This window comes from Phoxinus phoxinus, assembly GCF_949152265.1.
Source record: "Phoxinus phoxinus genome assembly, chromosome: 20".
NCBI lineage: Eukaryota > Metazoa > Chordata > Actinopteri > Cypriniformes > Leuciscidae > Phoxinus > Phoxinus phoxinus.
The window spans coordinates 15,738,654-15,760,177 of NC_136895.1; the positions used below are offsets into that span (position 1 = coordinate 15,738,654).

General features: G+C 37.8%; 2 protein-coding genes and 1 long non-coding RNA gene across 3 annotated transcripts; 2 read left to right on the plus strand and 1 right to left on the minus strand.

Moving 5' to 3' along the window:
- The first annotated feature begins 1,593 nt into the window (after positions 1-1,593).
- LOC306988328 lies at positions 1,594-7,502 on the plus strand. The gene is made up of 3 exons (XR_013795373.1): positions 1,594-1,634; positions 4,348-4,452; positions 7,212-7,502. It is a non-coding gene; the product is annotated as an uncharacterized lncRNA (long non-coding RNA).
- A 4,687-nt stretch (positions 7,503-12,189) lies between these two features.
- Positions 12,190-16,599, minus strand: hsd11b1la (hydroxysteroid (11-beta) dehydrogenase 1-like a). Its single transcript, XM_079593770.1, has 6 exons — positions 15,911-16,599; positions 14,469-14,599; positions 14,183-14,386; positions 13,703-13,796; positions 13,450-13,615; positions 12,190-13,209 (listed from the first exon to the last, which is right to left on the minus strand). Exons 1-6 carry the CDS (start codon positions 15,996-15,998, stop codon positions 13,026-13,028), a joined length of 867 nt encoding a protein of 288 aa, XP_079449896.1. The 5' UTR covers positions 15,999-16,599; the 3' UTR covers positions 12,190-13,025.
- micos13 (mitochondrial contact site and cristae organizing system subunit 13) lies at positions 16,467-21,120 on the plus strand. Its single transcript, XM_079593771.1, has 4 exons — positions 16,467-16,864; positions 17,156-17,312; positions 20,431-20,482; positions 20,606-21,120. The coding sequence occupies exons 1-4, from the start codon at positions 16,836-16,838 to the stop codon at positions 20,701-20,703; spliced, it is 336 nt and encodes a 111-aa protein (XP_079449897.1). The 5' UTR covers positions 16,467-16,835; the 3' UTR covers positions 20,704-21,120.
- Positions 21,121-21,524: the final 404 nt, after the last annotated feature.

Genomic DNA, 21,524 nt, shown 5'->3' on the forward strand with positions numbered 1-21,524 from the left:
TTAATTTATATAATATATATAGAATGTAATATATATATATATATATATATATATATATATATATATATATATATATATATATATATATAAATTAATTAATACAAATATATCAAATAATTACAAAATAGTATTTTTACATAATATATGTGTGTACTGAATTATTTTGTATGTATAAATATACACATTTCCATGTATATATTTAAGAAATATTTCCATGTATATATATATATATATATATATATATATATACATACATCATTTATAATATATAAAAATATTTTATGTATAAATAACACATTTTTCATAAATATATACATGCATATGTGTGTATTTATATAAATAAAATAATTACACACAGTACACACATATATTATATAAACACAAACTTTTATTTTGGATGTGATTAATCGTTTCCCAGCACTAATATGTATGTGCGTATATAAATTACATGTAATTAATAAATATAAATAAATTACAAAAATGTGCGTAAAAAAATAAATGATAAAAACTGATATTTGACAGTTCCGCAGCTCCGAGCGTTTAAATGCCAGGAAGAATGAATAAAAAGGGCACATTGAAGAGAGGGAGGTGTGTGTATGTCTGTCAGGAAGGGAGCTATAGCTGGGAAAAGGAGAGTAAAAACAAGGCCCTGTCAATTAGTTGCATCTAATCAGTGACACTGCACTGCGCTTGAACCTGCCCTGGATGCCAACAGCAGACAATTATAAACCTCGTGAGCGCTCACTGCACAGAGAGAGGGGGGGCGGCTAGAGTCGTGCACTGAACTCCTGACCCTCTTCACACACCAAGCGTCTGTTGTGGACTCCGGGAGGTGCAAGATGGGTCACAGCAAGCTGTGAAGGGGAGACCAGGGCTGGGGGAGCTTGGGGCATAGAGAGGGGTGGATGGAGGGGAACAGTAGCTACTGTGCAGAGAGATTACCCCGCTACTGTGCCGCCATCAAAGCCACAGCTGAGATGGAGGACATACGTGCCATGTCATCTGCAAACAAGTTGGCGATTTGATCATTTTACGTTTTTACGAAAATTGCTATTTTCGGCAATGGTTTTTTGCAGTACTTTAGGTTCCTCTTATCACTGACCATTCTTGCTGTATGCATGCACTCTTAAAAATAAAGCTTCTTTATTAACATTGATGGTTCCATAAAGAACCTTTGACATCATGGAAACTTTCAAATCCACAAAAGTTTCTTTATTTTACAAACTTTAGCTTTTTAAAGATTTTATTTAATCCAAATATTTTCAAAAAAGTACCATGTTGTAATATTTATCCCTTTAAAAACTGTTCTATAAATCATAAAACGTTGTTTACATCATACTTTTATAGTGATGGTCTGCCATTATTTACTTACCCTCATGTTCCAAAGCCCGTGTGACTTTCTTTGCTCTGTCAAACATAGGCTAAGATATTTTAAAGAACATTAGTAGGCTAACCAAACATTGTGACCATTGACTGCTATCATATATTGAGATATTTTTCAAAATATCTCAATTTAGGGTTAACTATCCTTTTAGAAAGTGAACTCGGCATCTCGTCAGTAGGGGGCGAGCTTAAAATGCCAATCCTGTCAGCGATTAATAAAATGGATATTCGAGGAAATATCAGGCTTAAAGGTCAGTATGCTTTTTTTAAATTACAGTTTCATGTTAAAACGTAGCCTATATGTTTAAGTCGTGTGTGGCTATATTTTGAATTGATTACTCAGAGAATAGGCATTAAAAAAAACATAACCTTTTCAGTTCACAACTGCTCATTGTGCAAGTCCAAAGGAAATCGCAGTGGATGCAGTCTAAACAATTTTAGGGTCATCTTTAGGAAAACAACAGGTTCGAGTGCCTGTGTGTGTGTGTGTGTGTGTGTGTGTGTGTGTGTGTGTGTGTGTGTGTGTGTGTGTGTGTGTGTGTGTGTGTGTGTTGTGAGTGAGCGTGTGACACCGTGCGCCTTCATGCATAAATGTATGAATACATGCGGTCAAAAGTCACGGAACAAGATGTGAATAAGATACCAAATTGGTAGATCATGTGCAATTGCTTTTTACGCTGTCGTTTGCATACACTTTGAAATTCGTCTTCTGCGGGAATCGCTCCCAGATGTTGAATATTTTTTCTTTAATCATTTCCATTGGTCCGCTCGCGCTGTGTGAGGCGACGCCGTCTTAACCCGACCTTCTATGTTTGCCTCGAAGTCATATGTGAAGATATTAAGCAATGTATAATTATTAATTTTATTAGAATACTTTGATGCATTTTTAACTTTAGTAATGTATAAAGTGAGTAAATGTATATTTACTAAAATATGAGCGACAGCGACCGTTGGTGACCAAAAAGTTCAGCGATTTTTCAGACCAACAAAAATACAATTGCATATGGTACATATACATTTTATGAAGTATTTATAGATCATAGTATTTGTTGTCTGGATTAAATTTATACTCATGTATAATGTTACAAGATATTGCTATGTTTTTTTTTTTTTTTACTTTATTTTCATATCACGGTTTCCGCAAAATAAGCAGCACAACTGTTTTCAACATTGATGATAAGAATAAATATTTATTGAGCAGCAAATCATCATATTGTAATTATTATTAGGTAATGATGCTGAAAATTCATACCAACCCCAAACTTAGTGTGTGTGTGTGTTTATTCTATATGCAAAATATTTTTTCTTTGACCTAAACCTGTTCTTGACAGTGTTTGTGAGCTCCCTCTCCTCTCTCTTGTCTGCCTGACCTTCACATCATCCCTCTATACTGCCTCATGAGTCACTGCATCAAACAACACTTGCCGACCAACATCTCTGTGTCTCTCTCTCTCTCTCTCTCTCTCTCTCTCTCTCTCTCTCTCTCTCTCTCTCTCTCTCTCTCTCTCTCTCTCTCTCTCTCTCTCTCTCTCTCTCTGTCTGTTGCTTTGTCTTTCTCTCTGCTTCTTTCTAACTTCTGCTTACCTTCCTGAAGAGGTCAGCTAGGCCCCAGACAGGCAGACACAGCGCTTCACACGACACACACTCGGGAAATTCCACCACGGCACAAAAACAGATGCAGCATGAGGAGGGAAAAATGCTCATTTTGTTTCTTTGAAGCCAGCACTGAACCATCATATGTTAATAAAATGAACTAGTTTAAATTTACATTTTTGAGATAGTTTACATGTACATGTCTGCAAAGATATACAGTCCACTTTTTCTGAGCTTCCTGAAACGCCTCACTTATAGTATTCTTTCGGGAACGAAAGCGTCGCAATATTCCTTCTTCAAATAATTCCAGCCCAAGTCAACATCGTTAGCCAACTATGGTCGCAAATTCTCCCATTAATAGCATACTTCAACGAGTCTGTGTTTTCCGAAACCATAGTTCCAGCGAACATTCGCAAACAGCGTCGCAAAGCGTGGCTTGGAACGACAGCTCTCGTCCTGTGGTTAGAAGCATAAGCTGTGTCCATAATCGCGTACTCTTTTAAACAGGTACTTATTTTTAATATAGTAATTACTTCAGGACCGCTAAAAAAGTATATTCTATATAGCATGAATGTGTGTAGCCTATGAATGCAATCCAGACGTACATTCGCCATGTTGTCATTATCATGTGACCTACAGTTGTTGCATCACTTCACTGTCATTCATAAATCCTCTGCCTTGGCCTCATGGGATAGTAAAGTTTCTGCACACTTCAGAATCTCACCGGAATAAGGTCATCCGGGTACTTTTTGCCTATACTCTTTTATGAGTACTGTGAATTCTGACAAGATTTCTGAACAGATTCATTAAAATAAGTTATTAATCCACCACCTGTGTGAATTCATTAACCAACGGGGTTGAATGACAAATTTGTGACAATACGGTGTAAGGGAAAATTTGAGACTAGTTGATTTCTTCAACGATGCATCAGGGAGTTACGTGGTTGTACGGGAAATGCACTGACAGACCGGGAAAAGAGGTGCTGCAACAATGTAAAATATTTAAAAAATATATTTTTTTTTTATCAAGCATGAAAACCTGTTCTAGACCCCAAAAACAAAATGAAACTTTGAAACTCATTTTGCTCTACATCACACTCACCTGATAAAGTTGAACCTGAAGTAATAGTCCTTGTTCTCATGATTTTTTGGGTCATGATCACCACAATTACAGACTCTAGTTCACTGTCATCAGCAAAATGTCATGCATTTAGACTCGGACTTGAAAAGGTTAATTTGAGGTCGCTTTTTCCTTTTATACTGTGATCTTCACTGATGATCAACTAATCCCACATTGACTGTGAAGGATGTCCTGACTAGAGACGTGGGCATGTTCAAGGGTTTAACCCCATTTGCCCTTTCTTTTATTTAGCCTGCTGATTTATGAGTCCAGGCATAGAAGAGAAACAGCCATGTCACTGCCATATGGTCCACGAAATGACCCAAACCAGCATGGGGACGCCCACTGGAGCCTCCGGTATGTGATTATGCTGAGCATGTGTGTGTGTTTTACATATTTGCCATAATTTGCTGTATGGTTATGGTGCTCACTTTTTCCGTTTTTGTTTTAGTCAGTGTTTTTGTCTGTTGACCAAAATATCCTTCAAATATAGTCAAAATCATAATGTCATATAACTAAAATTACATTTTAGTTTACAAGAACTAAAATATTTCCTAGTGAAAATATTCAACCACTTATATGAATTTAAATGTGTCAAAATGAACAAAAAAAATCTAAACTGTACTTGTTGTGACTTGAGCTCATTAAATAATGCTATAGAGTATACAATTGTAATAAAATATTGTGAATTCTTTTCATTTTAAAGTCACCATGAAATCAAAATGGACCAATCTTGTTTTTGTTTTTATGGAATATTGCAGTGTTTATTATAAATGATTTATCCATGCGCATCATTTCTTTAAATTCATGTGCCCTCGTAATCATTCATTAAAATAACTTCCCCTCCCTCTTACAGTGACATTCTCTTCTCTATGACGTGTTTACTGGCGTGACGTCGGGACAACCTGTCACTCATGAGCAGGCTTGTGCACAATTCAGAATTGAATTGAGAATGACTCCTGAATTCCAATTCAATTCTTGAATTTGAATTGATGTCAAAAACAGGATCTGGAAGCAGAATTGCAATTCAATAACAATTCTAAGAAATTCATATACATATTTTAAGTGAAGTGTTTAACAATGAAGCTTTACGGTATAGGTCAGATAATTGCATTATGCACTTTGTGTTATTTGATTACTTTGAAATGAAAATAACATTGGATCAAAACTAATTAAACAACATTGAGGGGGTAATTTATTTCAAGAATTTGATCATTATCTATATTTTAGTTCAAAGTGTATGCAGGGTTGAGGAGTGAGTTACGTGTAATGAAATTATGTTATTAGATTACAAAATTAATGTAATTGTATTTAGTTGTATTACTGAGGTAAAAAATTCAATTAGTTACTAATCAAATTCAAAGGAAATTGCTTTGCATAAATTAATTAATCCAAACCACATTTATAATGGGTAACTTATAACAGTAATTACATTTCCAATGTAACCTTCCTAACACTGAATGTTTTGTAATGTGTGAGATTAAACACATTCTTTCTGTGACTGTGTGGAATTTCTTTGAATTGCCATGAATTTAATTCCTCTTCCTGTCATTCCAATTAAAATTCCTGTGAGGCGGAATCAATTCACTTCAAATTCCAATTCATGAATTGAATGGAGGCCAATTCTGAAATTCTGAATTTTGCACAAGCCTGCACATGAGATCGACCAATAGCAAACCACAACCATCCACTCAATCCCCCATGGACAAGCCGTTTCACTTGGATGCACGACACTTGAGAAACACGCTCAAAGCGGTTGACCAATCACAACACACTGGTCCAGAGGACCAATCAGAGCACATTGCGCTTTTCGGAAGGAGGGGCTTCATAGAGACTGGAACTACAGAGGGGTGTTTCCCGAAAACATCGTTAGCCAACTATGGTCGCAAGTTCTGCTGTAATCAGCATACCGTAGTTCAAGGAGTCTATGTTTTCCGAAACCATAGTTCCAGCAAACATCCGCAAACAGCGTCGCAAAGTTGTGTGGTTGGAACGACAGCTCTCGTCCTGTGGTTGGAGTTAGAATTGCTGTTAAAGGAACACTCCACTTTTTTGGGAAATAGGCTCATTTTCCAACTCCCCAACTCCCCTAGAGTTAAAAAGTTGAGTTTAACTGTTTTCGAATCCATTCAGCCGATCTCTGGCAGTAGCACTTTTAGCATAGCTTAGCATAGATCATTAAATCTGATTAGACCGTTAGCATCTCTCTCAAAATTATAACCAAAGAGTTTCGATATTTTCGATATTTATGTACTAAGACCAACAGAAAATGAAAAGTTGCGATTTTCTAGGCCAATATGACTATAGGAACTATACTCTCATTCCTGCGTAATAATCAAGTGTTCCTTTAAAGTACTGTTTTTGAAGAGTGCGCATGTGCATTCATGCTCTAGTACGGAAGAACGAGCCTTACGTATGGAAGAAAAGACTATCACAACTTCCGTTTCATGATTTTTTTCGTCTCACTTTCTTTAACGGTTCCAACCCCTCAATAACAAACTTTTTCAGTCATTTTGTTGAGGAGATAAACACTGGACAGCCGTTTAGTCACTCCTTAGTGATTGTTTTTTGTTCAAATCCAAAATGCATGCCAAACACCACTATATAGGAAGCCTCGGCTGTCTGTCTGAACATTTTTTTCGATTGCTGTCCTTTAACCGATCGTCCCACCGCAATGGCAACCCCTACCCGGTCCCTCTCCACCGCTCCAAACGAAATTCTTTGGAAAGTCATCTTATATCACCCTTTGAACGTGCATTGAACTGTAAAACCACCCCATTGGAAACAAAATAAAGGGATTGAGGATGGGAGGAGATGGAGGGATGGGGGAGGGGGGCGAAGGAGGAGAATTATAATTCTTTGCAGGCCTTCGGTATTAACCCAAACACCATCGCTGTCAGCGGCTCCAGGAGGGAAGCGCAAGGGCCAAACATTCAGTGTTAATTGGCACTTTGTAAGCTCTGAGCCTTCCCTTTGTGAAAGGTGGAGGGAGTAGAAGATGGGGGGGGAGAGAGAGATAGAGAGAGAAAGCCAGTTCTTGTTCTTGCTGGGCCTTGTTGAGGGTATTTACGGTTCACTTCTTATCCTTTGTTAATTGGTATTTCTCTCCTTTATAGAGAAAAAGAGACAGAGAGAGAAAGAAGAATTCATCTAACCCCCACCCTACCACCCATGAGCCCCCAAAACAGAAGGGAAAGAGAAGGGCTAGGGTACAAAAAGATGCATAATTGTGCATTGGACTTCATTAAGCTCAGATACAGGGCGAAAACATGCCATGTCGAAATAATGCCCGCAAACACATTCAGATCCACGGCAGATGCCCTCTAATTATTTAATCAATACATCACCACAAATACAAGCCAAGCCAACAGACAACCGTACAAATAGCAAGCAGGAAAAAACAACAAATAAACCCATACACTCTTTTGTTGTTCGCCATATCTATTGAAGTACAAACACTGAACGAGTCAAATCTGGACTTAAATGTATAGTTCACTCAAAAGTGGATTCTGTCATTATGCACTCATCACCATGTTGTTCCAAACTCATAAGGACAGAGTTAATAGAATCATTCAGACTGGTTGTGTAAACTGGATCAACTATCTATCTATCTATCTATCTATCTATCTATCTATCTATCTATCTATCTATCTATCTATCTATCTATCTATCTATCTATCTATCTATCTATCTGTCTGTCTGTCTGTCTGTCTGTCTGTCTATCTATCTATCTATCTATCTATCTATCTATCTATCTATCGTATGTATGTCTGTCTGTCTGTCTGTCTGTCTGTCTGTCTGTCTGTCTGTCTGTCTGTCTATCTATCTATCTATCTATCTATCTATCTATCTATCTATCTATCATCTGTCTGTATGTCTGTCTGTCTGTCTGTCTGTCTGTCTATCTATCTATCTATCTATCTATCTATCTATCTATCTATCTATCTATCTATCTATCTATCTATCTATCTATCTGTCTGTCTGTCTGTCTGTCTGTCTGTCTGTCTGTCTGTCTGTCTGTCTATCTCAGACTGGTTGTGTAACAGGGGCGGAGGCAGATGATGTAAACATTCGGGGCTTAGCCCAAACCTAGGGGGGTCCGGGGGCCTACTCCCCCGGGAGATTTTTTTACCATTTACGTCAGCTAAATGCACTATTTTTCAGGCTGTTTGAGATAATAGACTGCTTAAAAAACTATACACTATCTGGGAAAATGATGATTGTTAGGCCTACTCAGAAAAAAAAAAAAAAAAACTGGACGCGCGAATGAGGTGAATTCGCGTCTACCGCGCCGCGCTAAACGCCTCATTCGCGTCGCAGGACCTCCAGACGTGCGTAAACGCGTCTTCACATTGACTTAATTGAAATCACTCGCGCCAGACGCTCTATTCGCGTTCGGTGTGAACGCAACATAGCCTACACTTGTCCGCAGTTCGTCCGACGCTGCTTCTGAATCTCTCTCCGGCCGGTGAGGTTTACTGTTAGTGTTCCATATAAAAAACTTTGTTATGTCCATATTAACTTCAGCCGGTTAGCCAGTAAGCTCGCTACGGCGCAGGTGAAAACACACAGTAGCCCCCCAGCCCATAGACATCATATAGATAGACGCCCTATCGACCGCTACTGCCTATTAGCGCGGTCGAGCCGTGGGGCCGCCATCTTAAACCGGTCACCCGCTCCACTCAGTGTAATCTGTATAGCAGGTGCAATGAGCTGTCAGCGCATTTAATTAATCATACCTCACTGAATACCGAACTGATTTTCACGCAGGTTTTTTTTCTGCAAATGTCATTCATGTAGCTATGATACAGGACACATGGTTCGGCTTATTTTAATATTCATAGTAGGCTTAACAGTAATATAATATTCTGATATAAGATATAAAGTGACCAGACGTCCAAAATCAAAATATGTGATGTAGGATATAAGGTATTTTATAAATCACACAATATAAATATGATAAAGGACACATGGTTCGGCATATTTTAATATTCATAGTAGGCTTAACAGTAATAATAAAGATATAAAGTGACCAGACGTCCAAAATCAAAATATGTGATACAGGATAAGGTATTTTATAAAGCACACACTATAAATATGATAAAGAAGCAGTAACAGATAGTTGCAGTAAAGTAAGATATTTTAATAAGTTGTGACACACACACACACTCGATTTGCGCATCGCCGTCATGTGTGTATTACACAGGTAAGTTAACATTATTACATTGCTTCCTGATATCACGTGCGCAAACACAATTAACCTATATTTGTATATGTTTATGATACATGGCCGTTGAATGCTTGTATCTGATAACCGAGAAGCTCTTGTAATAATTACTTTACCCATAGACAGTATATAAACTGACTTTACCCAACCTCTCCATGCCGAGTGGTGCAGTAAACCTAGCCTAGAACGTTAGCTGGCTACGATTTCTGTACAGTAATATCAAAGATCCTTGCTCCTTCTCAATTATCTGGTAATATTCTATTCACAAAACACAACCAAAAGTACGGTAATGTTAAAATGTACTTGTGAAAAGTAATCCCGGGCCCTATTTGCGATGGTCCGCCGATTAGAACAGGAAAATGCTCCACAGTGCTCTGGAATCTAACTGCTGCTAAGCAACGAAACTAGGAGTACGACCGGTTTAAGATGGCGGCCGTATTTCTCAGGGGGGCAGTGTTCCGAAAAACATTGAAGCCGACCTGGGCGCCGCCATTGGCTAGCGGACCCCCACCTGCTGTTAGCATTCCATTGACTCCCATTCATTTTGGCGTCACTTTGACAGCGAATAACTTTACATCTGAGGCGTTTAAAGACACCGTTTGTCCATTGTTTATTTCTAAAGAAACACGAAAATGTATAAAAGGCTCCATTACCTTGTATCTTACGTTATGGCCCCGTAGAAGCAGTTTTTGTAAAAATAGGCTAACGATTGCGTCATACCCGCGCGACTCTGTCGCACAAGTCGAAAAATTACCGTATGGACAGGCAGAGAAGCTCGCAAGCAATCGGGAGGACGTGGAGGCATAAAGTCAAGGGAGAAGCCCATAGAGAGTGATAAAGTTGCTCCTGTTGCTAGCTCATGGACAGCTAATGCTCACGCTCTCCGTCTCTGTGAGATTCGGAAGGGAATGATTCAGATTTCTCTCGGCACAGCTACTAGAAGACCTACAGGTTGCTCACGTCACATCTACGTCGTCAAGCTCAGTTTGAGTCTGCGCAGTTCGCCTTGCGATCAGGAAGTGAGTGCTTCTAATTGACTTCATTTCTCTCCGTTGAAACCTATGGGGTCGCTGTGTCCAGTTTATATACTGTCTATGGTATTTCTCGGTGCCCAGCAGCCAATAGGGCATCTAGTCTCTATATAATATCTATGCCCCAGCCCCTGATGACAACGACGAAGAAGAAGATTTATATTCTTCGTTCGTTTTTATTGGCAGTTGGCAAACAAGCTGAGTGATGCGCGATGCATTACCGTCCGCCACCACGCACGGTAATAGAGCTTTTGTTTAATTTTTTGCCGCTCCAGTCAGAAAGACTGAGAAGGAATGGAACAAAGTTGAAGTTATTTTAAAAAACCTAAAAGATTCGGGGCTTTTGACAAAACATTCGGGGCTTAAGCCCAATTAGCCACTGAAAAGCCTTGAGTCATAAGAACAATTCCTTAATTAATTGGACATTATTTTAGTGAATTATTCCTTTAAATTGCATGTCTACTGGTGCAGAAATGAACAGACACATTCACACACACCTCATGTGTGCTTGGGTCTGGGTGAAGCGTCCTAATTAAAAGGAGGGAGGTAAAGGGTCTGCAGCTTTGGCCCGTTTCACGGCTCCTGTGGCCTCTTCCTCCCCTCTGCCGAGTGTAAACAATAACAGTGGGCGCTCTGAAAGGACACAGGTGTCAACCATTGTGTGCTTTTTGAAAAGCATGGCGAGAAAGGGGTTAGGAGGCTAGGGTGGGCTAACACACCCTTTCCATCTAACTACAAACACCCCCTCCGGCGTCTACCCTCCGCTTGACTAGCACTGTCCACACCGAACAGGACATCTGGGTCCAGAACAACAGCGGTACTGTTTCTAGATTCAGATGCAATTTGGGGACACTGGGGGTCTTTTTAGAAAGTAAAAAAGTTGGATTTTAAGTGTTATTTTTAAGTGTTTTTGTTGTTTCTTAATTTTTTTTTAAAGATGTTTGGATAATTTGGAAATATAATAGAACATACTGAGATCCGTACCTAATTAGACAGACTCGAGAATGGACTAGTTTTTGTGAACAAATCATTCAAACCAGTTTTGTGAATAGAACCAACTGATTATTTAAAAGATCTAAACAGTTATTTTATGAAGCATGCTACTTATAGATAGCTAGATAGATAGCTAGATAGCTAGATAGATAGATAGATAGATAGATAGATAGATAGATAGATAGATAGATAGATAGATAGATAGATAGATAGATAGAGTTTTGCAGTTCATGTTCATGGTGATGCTGGTCGGGTGGGGGATTTATTGCTCAGCATTAGGAGCTCTAATCTGTTGCAGGTGTTACTGGCTGCTATCCCAGGCAGCCGGGCCTGCGCCTTCCCCCTGGAGGCCCCATCATGAGTGTGTATGCGGTGTGGGTGTGTGTCTGAGAAAGAAGGGGAAAGTGTGAGTAAAAAAGAGATAGCGTATGCGTAATGCTTAAGGCAGTGCACGTTAAGTAGGAGGCGGTTCTGGCTTTGATTTTCCCTCTTAAACCCAGTCAAGTAGGCCTACATGAGAATTGATACAGCCTGGCATAATTTCAGCTCATCTAGCTCTTCTGTGAATTATGACCCAATTGGTAATAGCAGGGAATTAATGTGGAGCATCTTTCTAATGAAGGACTCACTCAAAAGAGAAAAGTCTTAATCTTGATTCTTGGCGGTCATACAATAAACCCACCTACTGGTCAAACCTTGAATGAGGAACACGTGCACTTACGATTGTTTTATGTCGCTCGCTACTATCAAGAGACTGCTGCCCTCTGCCGGACATATTGTGCTATAACATTCAAAGTAAATAGCGTTAAGAAGTTGAGGTAAAAAAAAAGAACACTCAAATTTCGAGGACAGAGGTTTAATGTAACTTAATGATATGGTTATTGTTTCGAATCAGTGTAATAGCTATTAAAGTTAACACAAAGTATCTTTGTTTCGTATTCGCGGCTTTTTCTGATTTAAAACAACAAAAACAACACAGACAGGGCGCGGCCAAATACAACACAGACAGCGCGCGCCCACTTCTTTGTCTTTGACATCATAGGCTACTCGTTATCAAATGTTGTAAACTTTAAATGTTGAATTGAATCAGAAAAAAAAGAAGAAGAAAAAAGAAAAAAAAAGCGGCAAGCATTAGTGTAGGCTACGTCTTTATTGTCAAGTATGATAGTAGATTTTCTCGTCGGCAATATGTCAGGTAGTCACTGATAAGAACATGAGGTAAGTTCAGAGTGCTTTACAGTCATGGAGAAAACCCCGGGACTGTTTCAGAGACAGAGGTTACAAACAATTTGAGCATCTTCCAAAAAAGGGCACACAGTTTTGAACAGACATCCTGACAATCCTCACAGCAGCAATAATTCCTTGACAATGTAGTATAAAACACTTTAGTTTAATCAATAGTCTAAATTCGGTTAAAACATAAAATATTTCACAACAGGTTCTCAAAAGTTTTGTTTTAAGTCAGTTACATAAAAAAAATTGATTAGTCTATTTTGATAATGAAACGTAAGGCTAATAACCCTAAACTAACTGCTAGTTGGTCATACTAGTTGTTAAGACAGTCTTAACTTAATGGCAATGTTTATGCAACTGTCCCCAGGGCACTAACCACTAATGCACTTCTCCACACATGGATTTCAAAGGAACTGTCAGCTTTCAGTAATTAGTTCCGTATTAACTTATGGATTATACGTGTAGGAGTTTTGAATGGCCAGATCTCTAAAGTAGGGGAACCAATCCCTGAAGAGACAGGCGTAGAAGGTGTACCAAGGGTAAAATGCCTCAGGCTGTCGAGATGCTCCAGCTTCGACAATGTGCCGGGCGGACACATGCGCAGGGTAGGCGGTCATGTTGATGTAACCTCTGCATTAAACACATAAGAGACATGAAGAATGAGCCTTTTATCTGGAACATGAGCTGTCATGTGTCATATGGTTTGTTACAAAACTATGAGTTACACAAGTAAGTGAACAACTGCTATATATGACTTTATGTCTGGCCATTTGTTCTTTAGTAGCTTAAAGTACCACTAGGTAAAAGCTCTTAAACTTTGAATTGTAATTTATCAGCATTAAAAACCAAATATTTTGATGTTGTTCTCACTTGATTTTCTCCATAGCACTATCTGTGTCGATCAGTCCAAGTATGCAGATGGTTATGGACACATTACTTTTTTGCATTGCTAGCTCATGCTGGAGGCCTCCAAAGAAGCCGTTGAGTGCAAACTTAGTTGCGGCATACGGCAAAGTGAAGGGGCTGCACATTTTTCCTGTGAAAAGCAGTTAGATGTTATTTCAGCATTTGTTCATTGGTTGAAGCAGCAAGAGCTGTGAGAAAAGTTTCATATTTTAATCACCTAGAAGGGAGGAAACGACAACTATCGATCCTTTACTCTTTTCAAGAGTCGGCAAAGCTTTCTGAGCCATCTGTAGGTAACTGAGAAAATTCACCTGCAAGAGAGTGTATGATGAATAAAAGTCAGATATTTCGGTTAGTTTGACCATAATAGATCAAAACAGGTATAGTTCACCCAATATTAAGACCTGATGTGTCTCATTTGAGTATACAGTCTGAATGAGATTTGAGAGCAAAAGTGATTTTTTCTTATTAATTAGTTATTACATTACTATTAATGGTCATTTTACAGGAAGTCATTTTTGGACCCCATTCGCTTTCACTGTATGAAAAAGAGCAGTCATTATGCGAACTAACTTCTTTTGTGTTCCACTGAGGAAAGAAAATCATACTTGAAACAAAATGAGGGCGCGTAAATAATAATAGAAATCTAATTTTTGGGATGAACTATCCTTTTATGAAAACCTGTGTGATTCTACACCTGTAGCAGCCATCGCGTGTGCTCCACGTCTCCATTCCACATACTGTATGGACTGGGCCCAATGTGGTTCAGGACCAGGAAATCCAGCCCCCCGAGCTGTTCGATGGCGTACTGTACCACGCGCTCGGCGTCGGGGGGGCTCGCCATGTCCGCGGGGATGAAAAAGGCCTTTTGAGCCCCCATTTCCTTGCACTTGCGCACAACCTGCAGTCAGAGGAATCATTTTGAAACAATCATACCTCCTTGAATCAAATGTAAATGAACGAAAGAAAAAAAGCTCATTGACCTCTTCTAGGACATTTCCTCTCCTCGCCGTGATGACGAGTTGGGCTCCTAAACGGGCGTATTGGTACGCCAACTGCTCGCCGATGCCAGTGCTGGCACCGGTCACCAACACCCGGGCACCTTTCAAAGACTCTAGACACAAATCACAGTTTAATGTTGACTATATATCATTACATAAAGATGCCTCATAATGGTGTACTTAATGTGGTTGTAAAGGTCAAATGATAAAACCAGCTTTTATGCTTTTTAGGTTATCGCAATATCAGTTTGATAAAAGATTTTATGTATGGATGTTTCCCATTAGTTATGCATGCCCATTGGGAAAGTTATATTACACTTCTCCAATAGTCTCTCTGTGTTATGACAAACAGTCTGCGGTTACAGTAATTATTTTGAGGGCAAAACGAGGTCCTTTGTACAGCTGCTAACCTGCGGGGCAGAGACGCTTAATTGTATAAATGTCACTGTAGGCCTGAACTGATTCTTGGAGGGATGTTTGGTAACCGCATTCAACATTTATACATATATGAGCAAATATGTGGTGATGTGTGTGGCACTTTTGTCTGAATAGTCATGTTGATGGCAATCAAATTTTGACATTTGTAGAAATCTATCACATGAGTTGCCAAATGGAGAAAATCAATTTTCAATTAGATGAAGTGCAATGATCAACTATTAGAGTTCTATCTAGAGTTCATTTTGGTTTCAGTTCATGCAGTTTTATCATTCTTTCTTTAACACACTCGCCCTGAGTCGCCCACTTACTAACACATAAAGTAATAAAATAACATTATGCATTGCATATGCAACTGCACAGATCATTTCTGTAATCTTGCCTTGCGCAACACAGAGCTGATTGTAATATCTCAGTGACAAAAAAATAATGATGTATGGCATTTCACTTTTCATTTTTCAATACTTTCCTGAGTCCTGACAGTTAATATATATATATATTATATTATGATTATTTTTTTACTGATGTCATACTCCAAACTTTTCTACAGTATATTATTGGACAAATATCACATTTCTGAGTGCTGACTTGAGTTTTGAGGAACATATTAAAAACATTTAAAGGATTTTTGTTCTTATTATTGTTATTATTATTTCAGAATTACTATTATTTGACCACATACAAGAGAGAGAACAGACAATCTGAAAACAGCAAGGTAGGCTATATAAAATATTAGTCTGCAAAAGTGCAAATAGGCCTAGCTATTTACTCTAATTACATGACATAGCCTATAACTTTAGCTATTAGTCGCACAAATATTGCTACAAAAAAGGAAGACGAAAACATTTCTTCCTCCTAAATCCTGGACTGACTTATCACGGGTCTTGCACATGGCTTTAATCCGGTATTACAGGCTATAGCCTACGCAATATTACATTTTATTACAGCACAGATAAAAATAATTAAAAAAATGCGTCCGTTCAACTCACCCTCATTAAATGACGTAGCACTCCATCGAACCGCAATGAAAGCGACGCCTATGCTGCACAGTAACAGTAACTTGGCATAAATATTCATTTGTGAACTGTTTTAGAAGATACGACAGCACAGCTAACATAAATGTGACTTTGAACCGATCAACTGTCAAAAGTCAGTCGACATAACCAAAGAACCTGCAGAACCAGATCGTGTCAGACAGGCGGAGCCAAACCAAAGTACAATCCGATTTAAGTGGCGTTTAAATAATCTTGAGAACAACAAACACACTAGTAAGCCTAGCGTATTACTGGTGTATTAACAATTATTTAAAGTTTTGTTGTCATTGTTATTTAAAAACGTTTTTTTTGGTGTGTTTATCAAATAAAAAAGACTGGCTAGAAGTCATGGCTGGCAAAGACTGGCTAGAAGTCATGATTAAGATTAATTTTCAATAACCTCTGCATGGCTAAGCTATTGAGTTACTTACTTATTAGATTTGACTTTGACGTTGTTAGGGCTTGGAAAGAGATTCCATTAACATATGTTTTAATATAAAACCACAATATCGCATTAATTTTCTTTCTTTCTTAATGATGAATATTACTGAAACAGCGGCTGACAGCAAGTGTACGGAGTGATCATGACGTTCAACAAGTAAATAAAACCAAGTCGTCTATTATTAACACTAACAACCATGTGCTTTTATTTTTTTATGCATTAATTTATATGCATCCGACGTTTATTTTGTCGAATCTGCGGATTGCGAACGTCTTAAGGCATTCAAAACCAACTTTATTGCTGCCTCCACTCCAGTTCATTCCACTGGTGCAAATGCCCTTGTCAGTGGAATTCACTGTCAAGATAGAGCAAACTATTTAGTGAAGTTGAGTTTTGTTTCACAGTTTTGCACTTTTTAGCACTGTTGCTTTTAAGACCATGGCTGCCAAGATTTTGCCTGTAGTCAAGTAAGTGTCATTGCGTTGTGGTATATGGAGCTAATTAGCAGTTAGCTTTCAAGTGTCTGTTTGGGCTTAAGAGTTATGTTGATTGGCATATTTGTGCATTATTATTGTCGATAGTTGTCTATATATTTATAATACTTGTAAATTAAATTAGCATGCATTTGAGTAGCTGTGTTCATTTGCATAGTAAGTTAAGGATAGCTAGCGTGCTAACAAACATACGCTCAATGTGGCTTTTTGACTTCGAATGACTGAATTGTTATATATATATATATATATATATATATATATTAGGTTTGCCACAAAAGTGACAATTGCAGGAGGAGCCCTATATGTGGCATATGATTCGGGACTTCTTGGAGGTAGCAAGGAGGGATCTGTTGCCTTGGGCCGAGCTAAAGCAGCCATCCCACCAGCTGTGGAGGAGTGGATGAAGTACTTTGGCTTTGAGGTACGTAGAGTACTGAAGCTGAACGTGTAACTGAAACTGAAAGTGCAGTCTGTGACATTCAGTGTAGTGTAAAGGTGTATATATATATATATATATATATATATTATATAAACGTCAGATGACACCAACTAAACATCACCAGGCATTTATTTACAAAGATGTGACGGCAGGGAAAGAATAAGCTTCTATTTAAAAATGTAGTATTGCTAAGTTGGTGTTAAAAAAAAAAACAAGAACACATTAAATTGATCAAAAGTGACAGTAAATACTTTAATAAAGTTACAAAAGATTTATATTTCAAATTAATGCGGTTTCTTTGAACTTCCTAGTAATCAAAGCATCCTGGAAAAAAAGTATCATGGTTTCCACTAAAATATTAAGCAACGTAACTGTTCCTAACATTGATAATAATAAGAAACGTTTCTTGAGCATTAAATTAAAGTGCCCCTATTATGCTTTTTCAAATATTCTCTTTCACGTGTAAAACAGTTGTTTGTGAATGTAAAAGGTCTGCAAAGTTTTAAAGATTAAAGTGCACTACAAACAAATTGATTCTGAAGTGCCGAAACATGTCGTCAGTAATTACAGTCTTAAGGCTAATTTATACTTTTTTTTATTAAACACCATAGCGATAAAACGGTAGTATAACCTACCTTTTGATGATTGCTTCTGGACCAACTTGCTCCTCAGAATCACAAGTATGATTAATTATGGACGTATATATTTTCTACCGGGTGGTAAAAATACATAGTTTTGTGTTTTATTTTGTGTAAGTTTCTGGCTAACTGACGTTATAACTGTCTGAAATACTTCTGCAAATCAGCTGTGGGCCGCTATTACATAAATCTGTGTCTATCAATGCAGATTGTCTGTTGTTACTACTTTGAGTAAAGAAGATAAAGGATGAAGCAAGATTTGTATTACAAACATTTGTTATATCAGTCATTCACGTTAGTGCTGGGCGAACATATGCACTATTAATGATACAGTTCCCGCATATGCACAACAATACATTTGAAATGTATACATCAGTTTGTGTTGATGGAGATAGACCAATCACGACAGGCTTGGGTGTCTGGCCAATCAGAGCGGAGTAGCTCACAGAAAAGAGGGATTTAGAGAGATTGAATCTATTTTGTGAAAATTAAAGTGTTTTTTGACCTTTGATGTTGTAAATCAATCATTGATGAAAACGGGCTTTTCCCAAATCACGGAAGTGACCTCGACGTCCGGGTTAGCGGTAGCATAAGCCATCAGGCAAGTGTTATTTAAATAAACCCCTGATGTACTTACAAACTTTCCAATGGCTCGCTGTATGAGTACAGAACCTATTTGCACTACTATAGAAGTTTGGTACCATTCCGGGCATTATTAGCGGGGTAATTAATTAATAATGTTCGACCAAGGGGAAAAAAGCTTCTGGGGGGGGGGATGTTTGGCTCGAGGTCATGGTGCAAAGGACCCTAGGTTGAAATTTCTCCAAACCATCCCTTTAATAAAGTACAATGGCATTGATTCAATCCATTAACCAGCGCTCACACGACGCATGGTAAATACCCTTACACGTTTAAAGGATGATAATACGACAAATATTTTGCTTTCCTTGGACACGGCAACCTTTTTACGAATATATGACTTGACCTCAAAGACAGACGCAGGTAATCGCACGCGCTCAGTCGATCTCTCTCTTTCACTGTTTAGGCTTAAAGGGATGGTTCACTTTGAAATTAAATTTTGGTATGTTTTAGCTTACCTCAAGGGCATCCAATATGTAGGTGTCTTTTTTTTCCCGCAGTAGTTTCAATTGTGATATTTTTAGGTCAAACCGTTCTTGCCTGACAGTCATATCATGAAGGTCAATGGTTACTGTCTCAAAGAGCATGCACAGAGTTAAAATAAAAACAATTCCCCATCGTCCAAATTAAACAATTCCCCATCGTAAGTACACATTGATGGCCTAAGACACGAAACGAGCGGTTTGTGTGAGAAAACGAACGGTATTTATATAGTTTTTACCTCTTGTAACACAGCCACGTCCAAATGATCTGAGGGCGCGAGCGCATCCTGGTGTGTGACGTGTTTAATTTTAACTCTGTGCATGCTCTTTGAGACAATGACCATAGACCTGGATGATTTGACTGTCAGACAAGAACGGTTTGACCTAAAAATATCAAAATTGAAACTACTGCGGAAAAAAAAGACACCTACATATTGGATGCCCTTGAGGTAAGCTAAAACATACCAAAATTTAATTTCAAAGTGAACCATCCCTTTAAGTGCAAATCCAGAAAGCCTTTGTACAAATCACCATGATGTTAAATAAGTTAATATCCTTATTAACTTATTTAACATTCAATACACATGCACGAAGTTCAAAACAAGAAGGGTATTTCATAAATACCCTAATGAAAAAATAAAACGCTCGAATATTGCGGGTATTTGCAGTCCTCTGCGGATGGCTTGTCAGTAGCGCGGTACTATTGCGGTTATCGCGACAGCCCTACTTTGATGCATGCAAACTAGGGCTGTAACGATTAATCAAAATTCAAAATAAAAGTTTGTGTTTACATAATAAATGTGTGTGTATTGTGTATAATTATTTTGTATATATAAATACACACACATGCATGTATATATTTAATAAAAATGTGTTATTTATATATAAAATAGTTCTATTTATATATAATATAAATCATATAAAAATATATATGCAGTATATAAATGCAAATATTTCTCAAATATATACATGCATGTGTATGTATTTATATATACAAAATAATTATACACAATACACACACATATATTATGTAAACACAAACTTTTATTTTGAATTTTGATTAATCGCGATTAATCGCGATTAATCGTTACAGCCCTAATGCAAACCTGTTTTAGGAGACAAAATAGAAACCTTAAAAATAGCATAATAGTGGCACTTTAAAGTATACAAGAATGATTTCTGAAGGATCATGTGACACTGAAGACTGGAGTAATGATGCTGAAAATTCTGCTTTTTCACATGAAAAGACTACATTTTAAAATGCATTTAAATAGAATATATATTTCACAATATTGCTGTTTCAAGCCACTTTGTTATAACATATTTAATGCAATATTTCAGCTTCCAGCCACGCCCAAAATTGAGTTCTCCCCACTGAACGCATGGAACTCAGGTAAACAATCGTTTATTTGGTGGAACATGTTTTTACGTGTGTGTGTGTATATATATAAAATCAGTTTTTAGCACATATATAAGTATATTGTAGTCTTGTAATTGCTCTGTTTTTTCCACTCAGGGGTCCAGAAGTCCATCCACGCTCTATCGGTTGCTCCGTCCACAGTTAGTGACTACACCAAACAAGGCCTGCAATACGCTAAAAACCATTTAAAATGAGCATTTAGACCTTCAAAGTTTCAACATCTGAGAAGACACACAGCAAGAAGGATTTTCACCCTCATATACGCCGGACTGGATTCCATTAAGTTTTGAGGAACAACATTTAGAGTTTGAAAAATTCAAATATGAGTATTACGATGGTATACATTTTCACTTGTTTTACGCATGCGCTTTTCAGTTACAGAAATAACAGAAGCATAGTTTTGAGATGAATCCAAATTTAAAGATAATAATAATACAAGAGTGTTCTATATGTATATTGTTGTTGGACTCTATTATTTATTTGAGAAATCCCTTCCTGGAAATGGTCTGTTCTGGCATTGGTTCACCTTTCATATAGACACAAATGGAGTTTTGTATAGTTTATAATCCCATGTTGCTTTGTCTAATGTGAAATAAATAATGTCAAATATTTTGATGGATGGAGTTTTTCTGTGTGAAAGTTAAAAAAAAAAAAAAAAAACATTGTTTACAAGACAAACAATGGATGTTAATCTTGGAAATGATCTGTTAACCACATAAAAGCACAAGTTAGTAACACTAATCAGCTTTACCACAGAGTGATGCTGCATTTGTGTCAAGATGGACCCCAACTCCTTTCTGCACGTCTTGACTCATTTTGAAAGTTTTCTGTGGCCGCATACGTTGTATTACCAGAACTTGTTCGATTAAGAGAACATATGCGCGTGGAAAAAAATACAGGGTTTGTTGGTTTTGTGTGCATTATGGTCATAGTTGAGCAGAGATCGGTTAAACTTTTTCAGAAGCAGTTTCTTTCTTTCAACCTGCCTCATGCACCAACAATGTTTTTGTCACAG

Excerpts from the sequence above, each read along its gene's own strand:
- hsd11b1la (XM_079593770.1), bottom strand. The coding sequence starts at position 15,998 with ATGAATATTTATGCCAAGTTACTGTTACTGTGCAGCATAGGCGTCGCT. Across the intron at positions 13,797-14,182 it reads ACACGCGATGGCTGCTACAG|GTGAATTTTCTCAGTTACCT; the intron begins GTGTAGAATCAC and ends ACTCTCTTGCAG. Across the intron at positions 13,616-13,702 it reads TGTCGTTTCCTCCCTTCTAG|GAAAAATGTGCAGCCCCTTC; the intron begins GTGATTAAAATA and ends TGCTTTTCACAG.
- micos13 (XM_079593771.1), top strand. The coding sequence starts at position 16,836 with ATGGCTGCCAAGATTTTGCCTGTAGTCAA. Across the intron at positions 16,865-17,155 it reads AAGATTTTGCCTGTAGTCAA|GTTTGCCACAAAAGTGACAA; the intron begins GTAAGTGTCATT and ends TATATATATTAG. Across the intron at positions 17,313-20,430 it reads TGAAGTACTTTGGCTTTGAG|CTTCCAGCCACGCCCAAAAT; the intron begins GTACGTAGAGTA and ends GCAATATTTCAG.